A 17,874-nucleotide genomic window follows, 5' to 3' on the forward strand; every position below is an offset into this window, starting at 1 on the left:
AATCACATGAAACAAAAAATTTATTAATAAACAAGAAAACAAAGTAATGCTTTTTTTTTTTTTTTTTTATGAAAGTTGCTTGTTTTAGTGGAGATTTGTTTTCTCCGTGGTGTTTCTCAAAAGCTAGACTGCTAAACTATAGAGAAAGTTTTCTATACTAAAAATGGGAAAATTGGGCATGTACAATTTGATTTCCCTACAAATTATTTTCTCCGTGTTTTACCTTTTTGTGCTCTATCAGTCTATCAAATGGGTGAAATGAAATGATTAGTCTTCAATTTCTTTTATCAAACATGACCTTAGGCCTTAGTCTATACAATATCGTTAGCAAAGTACTATTTTATTATTCAATTGTTTTTTACCTACAATTTAAATACATATCTAATGTAACATTTTCTACAAATTTTGTGATGGGTTCGACTAGTCTTTCTTCAATATGACAATGGGAAAAATTAGTTTGTGATGTGAATCATTGACGTAAATGTTGGATATCTTAGTGTAACTAGGTTAATTGGTTATTTAATCATAATAATACATCATATAAGTATGGTAGTGCAGAATGCACGCTATATGAATTTATTATGATCTTAGGGGCTTCGCGCCCGGGAGCGGGGTCCAAGGGGCGGCAGCCCCTGGCTGGCAAAAAGTCTCAGAAAGTTTATTTTCGGAACTTGAGGGATTAATTTGCTAACTCTGCAAAGTCGAATTTAACTGCCATAAAGGCAGTTAAATGGCCCCTGATTTCATTATTCTGTTGTTATGAATTCTCGTAGAATTCTCTCTCGTTTCACATACATTCTCAAACACAAAAACATATAAAAAATTCTCTAATCTCTGATTGTATCTGATTGAGTAATTTGGGGTGAATCACTGAATTAGTTCAATCTGGCCTTCGGAGATTGAATTATTTATCCTGTTTTCGTCCGTTCTACTGTATATCCGCAACAGTAAAAAATGTTATGAAACTTTTAAAATGTTTACCATTGATAATGTCCTAAATACTAATACCTTTTGCATAAGATTATTTTGTTACTCAATAAAAGTTTTATTTATTGAACATTTTGTATAATCATAATCATATATGTATACATGTATATAGACGCAGATAAGTTTTATATTAAACATTTTATATAATCTATACTATATAATAAAAGAAATAGTCTCCCGTGTTGAAAGTTACATGGGGAAATGTCTACACTACTCTCTTCATGAAAAACAACCCTAAATCTAAAACATGACAACCGTCAAAACTCTCTTTTTCACACACACTGGCTCCCTTGCATGATTTCATACACAAGCATGTACTACGATATCCGCTGCAACACGCAGGTATCATGCTAGTCATAATCATATGTAAATAGACGCAAATAAGTTATGGCCTAATGAGGACCCTTATTTTAAGAACCCATTTTTTGTAAGAACCACGAGAACTCTTAAATTTCGTATTGAAACACACGCTTTTTTTGGTCATTCATATGTGAAATGTTGTAAAAACATATGTTGTAGAAGATTTTTTTTTTCCAAACCTTATATATAGCCGTTAGTTACATGTGAACAAAAAACGTGAACAAATTTATTCACAGATTCATAAAAGGCTAATTTGAAGGTTTTTTAAAAAAGTTTTTTCTACAACATATATTTTTATATCATTTCATATGTGAATGAACAAAAAAACATGTGAACAAATATATAATTTAAAAACTTTCATGGTTCTTATAAAAAAATGGTTCTCAAAATAAGAAAATTCATGAAATTATCTTTCTTCTTGTCCTTTTGATATATTTTAAAAAGAAATTAAAAATAAAATGATGAAACTTAATTAAATTGCACGATAGACTCGATATGTGGCAATTAACTTGGTGTGTTTATAGTTGATTTCTCCCTAATTTTTTTCCTTTTTCTACTTTCTAAATTTTCCTTCCAATTATCCCCTTTTTTATGTCACAATTGCTCAATTTTGTCACGATCTATCCCTTCCGGAGTTTTTAATTTTTTTTCTCCAATTTTTCTTAGTTGGGTCGTGGACAATAGGGCCGGTTACTTTTGAGATTTAATACTACACTAACTAATTAACCCGGATTCAATCTGGGTATATTCATAAAAATTTTATAAAAACATATTTTCGTCACTGAAGTTGCGACAGTCTAATGGTACTCATAACCTCGAAATAGTACTTTATAATTAACTTATCAACCCGCATAATATACGGATAATTTATAAATATATTATGAGAAAATTATTCAGATGATGAAAATTAAAAGACCATGTATAAATTATAATATTAGAGCTTTTGAAAAAAAAATGAAAACATTTTGTTTGAAAAAATAACAAACTACAAATGAAATAAATTTTAAGAAGGAAAATGTTTGTGACATTATAAATAAATTAAATAAAAAAGAAAAAAACCTTTAAGAAAAAATTTAGAATTGACGAATAAGCAATTTTTATTAAATGATGATGTCACAACAATTTTTTTTTATTTAGTATAAAGATTACTTGTACAATACTTTTGCTAAACTTAATAATTCATTTTCATCTACCATTATTAATACTCTTGAACTTATATACGTCAAACAATAAATTGTATAAGTACTACAAATAAAATAGCATCGAAAAGAACAAAACGTTACCATCATCACTTATCATCGACACATATAATAGTGTTAAAACCACATAAAAAGCTGTTCAAAAAAATTATAAAAAAAATGTTTAACCGACTATGCAACTTCTCGCCATGATGATCGAAATTACTGGACCCGTTGATAAAGAAAGGAAGTGAGGTGGTCATATATCATAATATGCAAGTAAACTCCCAAAGAACCAATCTGTTGACTTGGATGATCGAGTTCGGACAGTTCATGGACCACTTTGTCGTCCTGAAACATTGATCCCCACTTTGACAAATGGCGATTTTTAGATAGCGACTAGGGCCATCATTGGTCCACTTTTGTTGTATTATTGAAAATGACCCCATCCATGGTAAAACGAGGAGTGAGCTACTCGGGACTACTTTCGTCACTACATGGTGTTACATAAGCGTTTAGGAAACCTTTTTAAAAACATGCAACTTACGAGTAATAAGTGTGTGTAAAATAGATAAATATGTGTGTAAGAGGTGTGTAGGCGAAGGACCGAAATCGAACCAAGCAGATTAAAAAAGACTACGGGTTGCCACTAGGGGTTGGAGTTCTCGACAATATTGAGGTGCCGTGTATCAGCCTAAAATAAACTTATTATGTTTTTGTTATTTACTCATTGCACATTAGTTATTTGTGTAATTAAAGAGTTATCAACACTAAGGTGTCTCGTACGTTGAACTAGTTTATGTTCATACCATAACTATATAGCCTATTAGCCTATATGTTGGCTCTGTCTCTTTTCCATCCATCACATGACTATATATAAAGTGTATAATTATGTGTTGTTACAATGAATTAGTGTGATTTTTTCAGTATAAAATTAATAGAGGCTAATTATGAGTTAACTATGAATGAATTACTATTTAAGAACTTCAACATATAGATGTGTGAGACTTAAGTAGTGTTTGTTAAATGTATTGATATAAAATCACAACTTAATCAAAATCAAGTAACTAATTAGGTCACAAAAAATGTTTGCTTTTTAACTTATTAAAAAAAACAACTATATTTACTTAATTTGTATATACATTACTTTATTAATCGTCTTTTAATGATTAAAAAATCATAACAAACCCTTACTTATCACTACTTCTTAATCATTGAACGACTTTAAACTCTTCGTCGTAATTGAGCCATCCACTTGAATGCGTTATGCGTACGTAGCATAAAACATAAAAAAATGAAAGGGATTAATGGAATAGAATAAGTCGAATCACAAGGAAAAAGAGAGGGTAGGAAAGCCAAGGTGGGGGGATCGGTACGGTTCACAGGGAATGGTGTGGCCTGGCCTAAGGTCTAAGGCTATTGCATAATGACAAATCTGATCAAATGTTTTGTATGGGATACCTTGCGTTCTACAAGGGAGGTCGATATCAGCTTTGCAATGTCCGATTAATTCGTTTTTAGAATTACTCACCACTAACTCCAAAAGTGCAAGTGTCATAAACATAAATATTCCGTTTCAATACAATTACTGTATTCATTTTCTTGTTTTCGTGTCTTCAAAAATAAATGTTTGCTTCAAGAAATAAGATGTTAACTTTACTATTACTTATCTATACTCTTTTAAAAAAAATAACACCATTTTTTCTAAATGTTGAAAGCCACACATGACGAAATTATACGTATACCCTCCTTATTATCTATCCCTTGAACACACACGACCCATCTCTTGAACATACACAACACACCCCATGTTAGTATATGTATACCATTGCGATTTAAAAATGCTCCATACGAGGAAAAATAGGTGTACATCGAATGATGTTGGGATGTCAATTGTATCCGTTGCAACGCGCTGGTACCATGCTAGTACAATCTTATAAGGGTGGACGGAGTGGATGCGGCACCATACCGGTACCGGGGGGAACACCGCCCCGAGGTACCGGTACCGGTACCGGTTCGGTGGTGATCGGCATGGAGACCGCTGTCCCCGGTTCTCTCTCGATTGTTTTGACCGTTACAAGTATTATTATAAAAAAAAGGTGGGGCCCACGAACGGTCTTCTTTCCCTTCTTTCTTTCCCTTTGCTTCATTTTATTGCCTGCATTCTATTTCTTCTTTGCCATTTTATTTTCTTTTTTATTCACTCTTTCTAACACACAACACACACAAATGGCAAACATGAATCTAAGGGATGTTAAGATGGTGATGCAAGCCCACATGGTCAACCACGACAGGCACCGATCTCAAGTGAACACCGTCATTCAGAGTTTATCCGACGAGAAGGCGACTTACCAAGCCAAAATCAATCGAATAGAAGCTCCCAATTGGGCTCTAAACACTACCGAAATTGAGTATGTAGTATATCTTCGGCAGAAGATCGACTAGCTGAACCAAATTATTTTTCAGCTTACCGCTGCCTCTTCCACATTCACAACCACATTTGACCACGTGTTATTCTCACAAGGCAATGTTGGTGGTGGTCAGCATGTAGATTATTATACTGACCCGGAGGAGGAGTACATATCTCGTCAACCTGAGGACGCTACCGGGTCTCCTAAAGCCTATCGATACATTTATAGCAACGACGACGACAATACTGTGGACTTGGATTATTACGAGTGTTAGGTTTATGTAATTTTTTTAATAATTCTAGTAATATTATGAAATGTAACATGTTTTAGTAGTGTTAGTTGTATAATGTAATGTAATGATTTTAGTATTATTATTAGTCTATGGTTTTAGTAATATTTGTTTTAAATTAAATAGAAAATTTATATAATAGAAAAGGGTGGGGAGAGACGAGGAAGCATTCCGTGCATTTAAAGAGTGGGCAGGGAAGAAGAGAAAAAGCGGGGAGGGGCGGGGAAATACTCCCCCACGCTAATAATTCTAACCCTTTTTATTTGTAATAGATAAATAAATAAAATCCCAAGTTCGAATAGTCCCTTTTTATTAAGTCAATATAGTTATATTTTTTAGTAAGTAAAAAAAAAAACATTTTTTATGGCCTAATTAATTAAGTGATTTTGATTAAGTTGTGATTTTTTATTAAGACATTTAACAAACACTACTTAAGTCTCACACATCTATATGTTGAAGTACTTAAATAGTTATTCATTCATAGTTAACTCATAATTAGCTTCTATTAATGCTATACTGAAAAAATCACACTAATTCATTGTAACAACACGCATAATTATACACTTTATATATAGTCATGTGATGGATGGAAAAGAGACAGAGCCAACATATAGGCTAGTTATGGTATGAAACTAAGAACATAAACTAGTTCAACGAGACACCTTAGTGGCGTTAACCCTTTTTATTTATAATAGTCCTTTAGTTGCTAGCGCCGTGGTAGGACACCCGAAAGTTGGAGCGGGGGTCACAAATTCGAATCCCATATCGAGCGTTGTGGCTGGCTAGGTTTTTTTGACGGAACGAGTTGAATTTACCGGGTGGGGCAGGCGGGGGGAGAGGATCGGGTAGGCCTACGGTATTCAGCCCGGATACCCATGGCCTGACCCTTCGCTGTTCTAAAGAAAATAAAAAAAATAAATAGAATATTATAAATGACTTAATTCTCTTTAATGATTTTTTTAAGTTATAGATATTTCTCACTTTACCCTTAATGAACCAATTTATATCATAAACGAATATCTTACTAATTTATACCATAACTTTTTTCTCTCTAAAATATCCCGACAACCAATCGCCTTCACAATTAAACCGCTGTTTCTGTTATCTACGTTGTATTAGGTGGATATCATTCTTGTACATTTTAAAGATTATGACTTACGAGTAGATTATTGTTGCTGGCCCCCAAGTTGCCACATACGGGACTTGGAGGGATCCTATAAACATTTTCTCTAAATATTTAGTATATTATACTTTTAATTCTACATTATGGAATTCTTAATCATCTCTTAAAACCTTAATTGACATTATTCATAGTATAAAGCAAGTATAATCTAAGAATATATTTGTTATTAAGAAAATGTTTGTCATTATATATAAACCGACGGTGGGTTTTGAATTGTTTTTCATCCCCACTTAAAATCCAACTCCATCATAATTTTGTGTTAGAAACCAAACATTCTTTTTTATAGTTGATGCACAAAATAGGTTATAACTAAAATAAATGATTGTTTAAAAGATGGATGGAGGATATTAAAAAACTTGAAATATTTAAGAAAATAAATAATCTCGATGGATCAATAAAATAAAAAGTCATACTCCGTATTTATTTAGAAATTGGCTAGGATGTATATAATGTATCATAAATCTTAAAAAAGAAATAGATTAGGGACTCGTGTTAAAACACGAGCATTTTAAAGTAATCATTATGTAAATATTTTTTATATTTATTTAGAAAAAATATATAATTAAGAAAAAAAATATTTTAAAATTATTTATTAGAATAAAATACAAAACTGTAACTATTTTACATGTGATAACCAATCATACATTAAAAAAAAAATATATCAAACATAACCAAATTTCATGTCTTAAAATTTTGTTATTTGGTTTATTAATAATACTAGCTAGATAAATAATAATTTTATGGACATAATATGTTGTTAATATACATATGTTGTTCAAGAGATTTGTCTCTTGTTAAAATAGATGGTTGGTAAAATTTAAATTAAATTATTAATTATGTCTTTTGGAGAAATATCAAAGTTCAAATCTTAGTAATATTATATCATGGAGTAGTTTATAGATTAGTTTAGATTAGATATAAAATTTATTGTTTTAAAAAAATATTAATTATGGGATATAAAATTAGAAATTCAAAGGCTAAATTATAATTAAGGTTAAATTATAAGTGTTAAATAGATTACATTTCGTTAATTTTAAATCGATCTGAAAAGGAGGTGGTTTATGATCCTTTCGATAATGCATTCTTGAAGCCGTTTATAAAAGGAAAAAAAAAAACCATTTTATAACTGAAAAAGTAAGAAAAAAAAAGTGCAATGCTAGTAGTATATATAGCTTACAGTTTTGTAGCTAGCTAGTATCTCATCATTTCACTCTCCCTTAAAACTTCCCACCCCCACCTATACATACATATACATATACACTTATTTCCCTCTCTATTTAATCTCCCCCTGCCCCTCCTACAAAAATGCATACACCCACTTATTATTGATCGCCGGAGCCACCGCAACCCCACCACATCACAACCACCGAAAAAATGGGAAAAACTTCAAAATTCTTCACCTCATTCTGTGGCATCTTCAGTACCCAACCCCACAACACACTTGACACGTCACCACTCTCTCATCCACATCACACGCCACGTCGTCGTCATCATCATTCCTTTGACCAAACACCCGGCCACGTTGACCTCATCAGTAAATCTGGCCCAACCGACCATGCTATGGTGGTTGCTGCCGCCACTGCCGCGGCTGCTGAGGCTGCGGTGGCTGCTGCCCATGCAGCTGCGGAGGTTGTTAGGATGACCAGCAAGCCTACCGGTACCGGCGCCGGTGACTATTATGGTGTGGTTCATGAAGAATGGGCTGCTGTTAAAATCCAGGCATACTTCAGGGGTTATCTGGTAATTACAGTATTTTTTACAGTTTATTTTTTCAAAGGGTATTATAGTCTTTTGGTTATGGATTGTCGTTTATTTTCTTAGATAATTGTCAACTCAATGAGGTACGGAATATATTTTGGTCAAAATGAAATCTAGATTAATTGATACGTTATCCAAGTTACAATATAAAATATCTAATACTTCCAATTAACTACAATTTATTATTTCTAGTAGTTTATATTTTAACATGACCAAAAGTTATAAAATAATTATATGAAGTATTTTTACCTTTTTAAATATATATTTTTTTATTATATGTAATCTTAGATGTTGTACATCTAATGGTGTAAAACATGAATATTTTGGTGTATGTGATCTATAAGAGGTTGTACAACGTACATATAATGGTGTAGCATATTGTATATAAAATAATAAAATAGTGTGGTGTATGGATAAAAATAGTTGTGCATCATCATTGTCCTGAAATAGCTAGAAGCAAGTTATTGTTCCGTAGTTTGAGTATAAAAAGTGTTATAGGAAAGTAATATTGTTTATTGTTTGTTACATACATTGGATTATAGGAAAAGTGTTGGTATATAGTAATAGTAAAATTTAATATAATACAGCAACTATATTGCATTTGGCCTAATATATATTTTATGGAGACTTTGTTTTCGAGTAGAATTAATATAGTGGTTTATGATAATGTCTACAAATTATTTTCTCTATGGAATGGTTTCGCATTTTGCTTATTCATTCATTTGTCGGCATAAAACGTTGGGTGGCGAAGGTACAACCCATGAAATTACAAGTACTAGTATTGATTGCCTAAAAAACCAACTGCTTTAGTACCAGTTTTACCCTAGTTTGCTTATGTGTGTTTCCACTTGCTAATTAGACTATCAGAGTGTGAAAGATGAGGTTTCTAGGATTTACAAGGAACTAGTCAAACTTCTATTAAAAAAGGTTATTAACTTGTCTAAACGTGTTGTTTTTGGCTTTAAATCTGAGGTAATGTACAAAATAAGTGTGAACTTGTACTACACAAGGGATAAAATAATAATGGGCTTTTAATTTAATCATATCAATAATTTGTATGGTACGAAGAATATAAGACAACGTAAGCAGAAGGAAGGGGAATGGTCGGTAGAAACTTAAAAAAAAAAAAAAAACTAGTTGTGGAAACCATGTGTGGACCATAATGAAAATCTTCCATTATGTCTTTGTTGGCATTTAGGATTGAAGGTGATATTGTTACATTTTTACCCTGCACTTAGACATATTACGAGTATAATTTATTAAGTGTACCTAATGCCATTTATTTCATAGTACCTTGTTTTCCAAAAAATACATGTTAGTTAATAAAAGCTAATGAGCTCTTCCTCTAAAATACATGTGTGAGACTCGAAATGATTTGCATCTAAACAAATAAATGAAAATATATATAAATTTAGAATATGGTATGAAATAGTTGGTGAAATGATGTGCATCTAAAATTGTGCATAAGATTCGGAAAAAAAGATAAAAGTAAAAAACAGAAATGACTTGTTTTAGAGTGAGAGACTGTGTAGTCCGTGATTAAATTTTTTCTTATGAAAAGGCATATCAGAAAATAAGAAAAGAAAAATAGCTGATAAAAGGTGATAGGCGTTAGGATGTTGACAATACTTAAGCTGGACATACTTTTCATAGTAATGTCCTTTTTGTTTCGAGGGTGGGGTAAAAATAATTAAAAACTTATATATCAATTTCCTAAATATGTCAATTTGGAATGGGGAACCTAAAGTTGTACTGATGGCAACATTATGTGCATACATTGATTGCATATTGTAGTTGTTTAAATAATAAATATTGATACAACTATAGTATTATCCGACATCTTAATGCATCATACATATTAGTTTGTCCCTCGAGATGATTAACAACATGGTACGATGTGTAAGCAGCTAATGCACAAAAGGGGCATTGGCAACTGGCAAGGTGACCCTAGGAGAAATTTCTATATAAGTGATGATGGCGTATGAGCTAAATTCCCTTTTACAAAAAAATATTACGAAGTAAACAAAATTAAATCCGAATGCACAAAGAAAAAGCTTGGTTTATGGTTGTTAAGGATAAATGGTACAATGGGTTGGCACATTATTTGTTTGGTTTATTGTAGACATGATGTTAGCATGCCCCTAAACTGTTGCTCATTTATTTGTTTTCAGCTACATATCTATAAAAAAAAATTGTACCTTATACAACATAAGCCATCCCTTGTGGCTTGTGGTAAATTATTGCCTTAAAAAAGGCCATATAATACTGCTGGTTGATAATATACATGCTTGAATATTATTGTGAGTTATGAATTGACTTGTGCGAATATTTTTAGTCAAGAAAAGCTTTGCGGGCATTGAAAGCATTGGTGAAGCTTCAGGCACTTGTGAGAGGTTACATTGTAAGGAAGCAAACTGCAGATAAATTGCGACGTTTGCAGGTTCTGGTTCGAGCTCAAGCTCGGGCCCATGCAACCCAGCTTCAGATTGCAAATTCACCGGAGTCCGCCACCAAGGGTGCCTCTGGTATTCATCACAATGTAAGTTGGATAAATGCCGGTTATATTTTGTGAAGACGTGCACATATGTAATATATGCTCTATGGTTATCATTTTTAGCTCTGTAGAAGTAGCTAACGCTATCTACTTTTGAAGGTTCCTCCAACTCCAGAAAAGTTTGAGCATGTGGTGCGATCAAGGATGGCAAAACAAAATCAACCATCCATAAGAAAGGTGTGATACCTGTCTATACAATATTTAATCATTTTCTTTGTCGGTGTAGATTTGAACCTTATGTGTTCATCTATGCAGAATAATGGTTCAAGAATGTATGAAGAAAGGAATGAGAAAATCCTTGAAGTAGACAACACAAAGTACCACATAAGACGACGCAGCCTCTTCCAACCAGACCAGATCAGTTACAGCCACAGTCAAAGTTTGACCACTTCTCGGGGATCAACGATCCAGCCACCAGGATTGAGCCCAAGTGAATCCTGTGAAGTAAATTCGATTGCTGCCCCTTTGGATGAAGTTTCATTCTACACTGGCCAAAATAGCCCTCCCTTTTACATGGTTTCTTCTAAGGGCAATGCCTCCATGAGAGTGAGCCCGTTTACCCCAGCTAAGAGTGACAGCTCACGAAGCTGTCTCAGTGGCTACTCAGACCACCCTAACTACATGTCGTACACCGAGTCTTCACGAGCAAAGGTTAGGTCTTTAAGTGCACCTCGACAAAGGCCTCATATTGACTTTCCTAGCACCACAAAGAGGTATTCCGTGTATGGATACAGTTCAGGCATTCCACGAAGTTCAAACTTGCGGGATAGTTTTGTGAGCAAAGCATATCCAGGGTCGGGTAGGCTCGATCGACTTGGGATGCCAGTTGGGGGTATGGGTTTCCAAAGCGATTTTAGTGGTGGTTATTGGAATTAGCAAGGATGATCTTTAATTTGGTTAGCTTTATGTAGTCTCACTGTTATTGGAAAGTTTGTTGTAGTTTTCTGTCTTGGGGTTGATCACTTGATATTAACTTTTTTTACTAATCTAATGGGACTTTCTTAGAAGAAATAAGTGATAGTACAGGTTAATGTTTTAATCCAGCTTAATATGGCATTTAAGTGGCTCATACTTGATCATCTTAAGCAATTGCTGTAGCATTTTGTAAGTACTTGAACTCGACTCGTTTATAATTCGAGTCCAGCCGAGCTTAATGTGAAATCTGCTCCAAACATCAAACTCAATTACCTTCTTTACCGTGGTTTTCCACTTATCAATTTTTACAGATTTGAACCAAGGAAGACTATCCAAATAACCCCCATGCCCTTTTCGTTGCGGAACAGAAGGTATCTTGTTTGGTTCGGTAATAGAATGAGTTGTTTTCGAAAGCCTAGACCCATTCTTCCTGATAGTTGCTCCTCTTAATTACTTTATTTCCTTATTACGAAAAGTAAAGTAACTCTCAATGCCGTCTTCCACGAGTTTTGGGTCTCAATACCGTCTTCGACGGTGTATGGGGGAGGTTGATATGTAGACAGCCTTACCCCTACCAAAGGTAGAGAGGCTGCTACTAGGTTCTATAGAAAAGGACCTCCAGCCTTGCTGGACATGAGGATCGAACCCATGACCTCTGTTTTCAGAGGCATGAGCTCCAACCACTGATCCAACCCAGTTGGTTTTTTTATTTCCTTATTACGAGTATATAATAAAAGATGATCGTGTCCTTGCGACCTACCTGGTGCTCTAAAGTGCAACTAACCATCATATGAGATATTACCACTGTAATTTCAGTAAAAAAAAAAGGATCATACGTGTAATAATTTCAATACATTTAGATTTTGATGTAATGGCTGAATTGCACATACCCCAGGTATACAGGATCAAACTCGCTTAATTTTAGCAACTTTTTTTTATTTTATTCCTGGACTCCATAAATTCTAGTAGTCTAACTTGGCTACCCCTTTTTATCGAAAAGGTTCCTTGTTTTATTTGTTTCATAGCTCTTAGAAAATATATTTCATAATCTATAGGACATGAAGCCGAATACGAATCAGAATTTGACATAGGAATTACCAGCATAAACATCAAAATCTACAACTTTACACAACAGAAAACCGAAAGCAGTGTCAGATCAGATAGTAACTACCGAGTATAAGAACAAAAGAATAAAATCATAAAAATGATGACGAATGGAAGTCTCAATCTTGATTATCGGTTGTTACAGTGCCATCTTGAGGTAGGCACACAGCTTAAGTAATGACACCAGCTGCAATGATCATTGCCATTCTCTCCTTTTAAAAGCATTACCAATCCCACGGCAAATCTGCAACCAAAATGAACAATGTGATTCAGCTGTTAACAAAATTCCATCGATAATATCGTTCTTTCTAGAATAGGTTATATGAGCTTAATGCAATCAAAAGTTATATATGTAGGAGCACCATTGTTATCCATATGTTTTGGGATCTCAATGGCAATGGCAAAGGCAAAGAGTGCAAGACTTCGGAACTGATGTTTTCGTTGGTCTCCAGAAAAGGGGGTATGGAGTATATCAAATTCAGATTTACTTTTGGTAGCACAAACTTTAAAACAGTTTATAGCTACAGAAAAACACCTGTGTCAGATTCTAAAAGGTCTGCATTAAACAGTATGATACTATTAAGTGGTAGGTTGAACATCAGAGTCCACGTTATCATGCTCAAAACAAATTATAAAAAAAATATATATAGTTAATAAAAGCATACCCAGCAATCAATAAGATCATGGAAAGAATCCAGAAAACATATTGGAAAACTGTATACTTGGATTTTCCACGAGCCTCAACAGGGAGATGGCGGCGTTCTTGCCAAGCAAATTGAGGACGGACAAGCAGTATAAAACCAAGAAGGAATCCGGCTAAAAAACCTCCAATATGGGCAAAGTTGTCAACATGAGGTAGAATTCCCACTGCTAAATTGATCACAATGATGACCAAAAGTGTGATCAGAGCTGCAGCCTTCAACAAAAAATATACACTTCAGACTATGTATGCTTACAATATTTACAAGTTAACGCGGATACAACTTATACTCCCTATGTCTCATACAAGTTGCAACTGTTAAAATTAGAGATGTTTGTGTCAATTGCAATGTTCGCTTTTCTAGGTATAATGAGCCATATTACGTATTTGGTGCTGTCACGAATATAAACCTTTGTCATACCTTGTTGGCATAAATAGTCCAGTTAGTAAGAAGTTCTGATAACATTGCTCCAAGAAGTCCAAAAAGAGCACCAGAAGCACCGACCGAAATGTTGCTCTTTATGAATAGAGTTGATAGTATGCTCCCACCAATTCCAGACAGCATATAGATTATCCCTACCCGTGCTGCCATAAGTTTAGTACATTAGAACACAGCATCGCATAGAAAAATCACGAAAGTCGTTTTAAGCATGTAAAACTTTAATCATAAATCTATATGAGCAACCAAAATTATTATTGGAAATGTCCCAGGGACAACAAGAGTGTTCAACTTTGAGGTTGTCGCGCAAGGGAAGAAGTCCTGGTACATAGCCTTCCCTTGATAGCAGTTATGCAAAGATCACTTTAATTATATCGCCTTCCCTTCTAGATCAATCCCCTATACGTACTACTCATATGTTGGTGCTTGGATGTTTTTCCAAATTTATGAGTTCTCTAATGTTTGACAGAACTGTTTCTATACTCGGTACTTTTTAGGGTCAACATGATCAGAACTTATTGTACGAAAACCGAATTATTATGGTAAAAGACAACTGATCTAACTATCCTTAACGCCAATCAAATGCCTATGGGATGCGCCTGGGACAGTCTGACGTGGGCCGGTAGTCAACCGTCTGGAATCTGAATCTTGAAATTGAAGCACTGAGCACACATCAAATGCACCCTTATATATTATTTAGTCCCCATAGAAAGAGCCTCATAGTAAATGGCAAGATTCAAAACGTTTTCACATTGAGCTTCGAATTCGGTGTAGAGTTAAAATCCTTTGATACTCAGTCTTACAAATTCTTTTCTCATGACATACAATTGATTACTTTGAACTTGAGCCATATAGAAAAATTCGATATCTTGAAAATTGAAATTGAAAAGTATAACTAAATTCAAACCCTTTTCAAATTTGTAAGAAAATGTTGACCAAGAAATTTATTTTAGGTTTTTTCGTTCATCTATTGCATAATGCATGGACACAGAAATAACAAAAACATACCAAAGCCAAATTGTTGTTCAAGACGAATCCCAATGAAGATCAAGCTCAACATGTTTGCAAGTAGATGAATAACTCCAGCGTGTAACCAGATACATGAGACTAGTCTCCATGCTTGATTTTCCTCAACCACCTTTTTCCACTCAAGAGCTCCTAACTTTTCCAGTCTGCAAAAGATCAAAAATTCATAACGTTGTATCCATTTTCAAATGACTCATAATAATATTCATAAAATCTAGTACAATAATGTTACTGTAAACAAGACTTTAATACATTTGAATAAATTGGGTGAACTTGGAACAAAAATTCATGAAATCTCGTAGCTGAAAACTGAAAGCTTATACCTTTCACCAATTTCTGAGTGCACTTTATAAAATGATTATTACAATTTTAACCAATTTCTGATTGCGTTTTATAAAGTGATCAGTAGAATATTAGCAATTGCGTTTATTAAACACAACAGGCATTTTTGAGTTTTGAGTTTTGAGTTTCGAATATTTGGATGGAGAATCAGCATCTGTAATTTTGTGTTGAAGTAAGCACTATTTACTAAGCACTAATAAAGATGCTTTAATACACAAAAAGAAAAGCAATTGCAAACAGGCAAACACCCTATACGAATCGACAATAGCACAAACCCCTAATTCGTTGTATATAGAAACCCGGAAGATTAACCTAACTTTCATTCAAAGATGTTAACTGGATGCTTAAGAATAAATATAAAATCATATTTAAAAAACAATAAAATCCCAAATCATAGTTATTGATTTGTCGATATCAATTCAAAAAATAAAATAAAATACATGAAGCCATGATCATTAGCAGTTAGTACATTAAATTAAAGATGCCCAAAAAGAGTATCCAAGAAAATTCCCACTAATTAAAATAATACGAGTATATAAAAAAATTCCATACTAGAACTAAAATCAATGGAAGAGTAAACATATGAAGAAAGCATCAATTTTTACACAAACCCCAAATCATAATCAAGAATCACACCTCACATAAAGAATTTAACTAAAAAATATGCGATAAATCAGTTCCAATACTAACAAAACAAGCCCTAAACATAAAAAAAAATAAAATTAAAAGAGAGTATTGAAAAACTTACGTTGAAGAAGAAGGTCCAAAAAGTGGATTTTCTTTAAGTGGCTGAAAAGAAAGCCTGCCCAAAAACCTAGCAACACACTTTCCTTGAACATTTGTATTATTATGATTTTTGGGACAATTATTAATTATCATAATAACAACAAACATAGCTACATTTGCAACAACAATCATTGGAACAAGCCAAGATGTCCATTGTGTTTCTAGTGATTCAGTGTAGTATGGAGATGTTGATGTGTAATAATTTGATGATGGTTGTACACCCACTCTGTTCTTTGAACTCCTTCCCCTGCTTTCAAGATCTCTATTTCCCATAACTCAAAATTTGATCTTTTTTCACACCAAGAAATCTTTTTAGAATTTTAGTTAAAACCCCCGAATCTTTATTGGATTTTGGTTCAAACCCAGAATTTTTTTGGGGGATTTTGGTTAAAATCCACTAATTTTTTTATGGGGGTTTGGTGGTGTTGGATGTAAGTATGTGTATATGAAGGGTGGGTTTGTTGGTTTTGGGAAGTAGCTTGTAAGGAATGTCTATGGAAATGGTGGCAACAACTTATAAAAATATGTTGGCCGGAATGGACAGAAAACGCGGTGGAGGTGGTGAAAGAAAGAGTGAGATAGATATGCTGTTGCTTGTCTGTCTGTCTTGTGATTTTATTAGGCACAATGTCAAAACTTTTTCCAAAAGCTTTTTATAAAAAAGTTTTTGACCCAATGGTAAAAGCTTGAAACTAGCATTAAATTATTTAAATTGTAATAAAATATATAAGAGAGAGGGTAAAAATTTAAAATTTTATAAGTCATTGGAAAAAAAGTTTTTACTCTCAATGATAAAAAGTCTTTATAAAAAGTTTTTGTAATAGTATCAAGTCTTAGAAAAAGCTTTATAAAAACATCATTGGAGATGCTCTTATGTTAAGTATTGGTGACATGGTAATATGTGAAAGTGTTTAGTATTTAGGCATAGTTTTAAAAGCTTTTTTATAAAGAAAAATGTTAAACGAATGGCTACATTTAACGTGCATAAAAAATTTATACATTTTATATAAAAAGCTTAAATCCTGAATTTTATAGTAAGTGTACAATTATTTAATGTACTTTATCTACAACCCTAAAGACTGCGTTTAGCAAAAACCCATTTATTAAATAACATTTATAGTATAAAAGCTTAAAATGTTTAAATTGTAATCAAAGTGGTTATTACTTTCACCATTTAGTGAGTATTAAATTACTTGTTCAGAGTGATAAAGTTATTGCATGTGTTTCGCTTTAACTTTTGTTTTCACCATATCGGGTGAAGTTTAAAATAGGTGAACATCAACGATGCTGGGTGAAGTTCTTGAATTGTGTACTAAGTTAATCTAAACTCTAAAGCAATATTATTCAAAAAAACAATAATTTAATATGTCTAAATAATAAGCTTAAAGATGTACTTAAAAAAATTAATGTTGATGTATGATATGATTGAAGGTTAGTATTAAGAAAGAGAATGAGTATAACCTAGAGATCATCAATTGAATATACTCCGTATTAGATATGTTTTTAGGCCTATATTTTAAGTATATATATCATTAGTTCTTTACTCTTATTCTGATTATAGCATATTAGCATTTACGGTTGTGTTTTTTTTTCTCTCTCTGTAAATACAGAGAAATGTAATGTATTAGTGTGAGGTTGTTGCTTTTTTTTTATTTATTTAAAAATGATTTAATATACAATATTTTTCGACATGTAACAAAATACTTCAAAGAAAAAGGTTGACACATTCCCATGAGAAAAACAAAATAAATCTTGAAATATCATGTTTTAACAACATTGCATACAGTCCTATCCACCAACACATCCAATCATATCACAACCCAATAAAGTAAAAAAATCTGA

The 17,874-nt window shown here is 33.0% G+C and overlaps 2 protein-coding genes across 2 annotated transcripts; one reads left to right on the forward strand and one right to left on the reverse strand.

Moving 5' to 3' along the window:
* Positions 1–7,782: 7,782 nt before the first annotated feature.
* On the forward strand, positions 7,783–11,628 carry LOC122594146 (protein IQ-DOMAIN 22-like). The gene is made up of 4 exons (XM_043766621.1): positions 7,783–8,148; positions 10,502–10,705; positions 10,820–10,897; positions 10,976–11,628. Exons 1-4 carry the CDS (start codon positions 7,783–7,785, stop codon positions 11,594–11,596), a joined length of 1,269 nt encoding a protein of 422 aa, XP_043622556.1. The 3' UTR covers positions 11,597–11,628.
* A 1,080-nt stretch (positions 11,629–12,708) lies between these two features.
* Positions 12,709–16,624, reverse strand: LOC122578425 (RHOMBOID-like protein 2). Its single transcript, XM_043750389.1, has 5 exons — positions 15,995–16,624; positions 14,887–15,050; positions 13,861–14,024; positions 13,405–13,655; positions 12,709–12,983 (listed from the first exon to the last, which is right to left on the reverse strand). The coding sequence occupies exons 1-5, from the start codon at positions 16,303–16,305 to the stop codon at positions 12,869–12,871; spliced, it is 1,005 nt and encodes a 334-aa protein (XP_043606324.1). The 5' UTR covers positions 16,306–16,624; the 3' UTR covers positions 12,709–12,868.
* Between the last annotated feature and the right edge of the window lie 1,250 nt (positions 16,625–17,874).

This window comes from Erigeron canadensis, chromosome 1 (genome assembly GCF_010389155.1).
Source record: "Erigeron canadensis isolate Cc75 chromosome 1, C_canadensis_v1, whole genome shotgun sequence".
NCBI lineage: Eukaryota > Viridiplantae > Streptophyta > Magnoliopsida > Asterales > Asteraceae > Erigeron > Erigeron canadensis.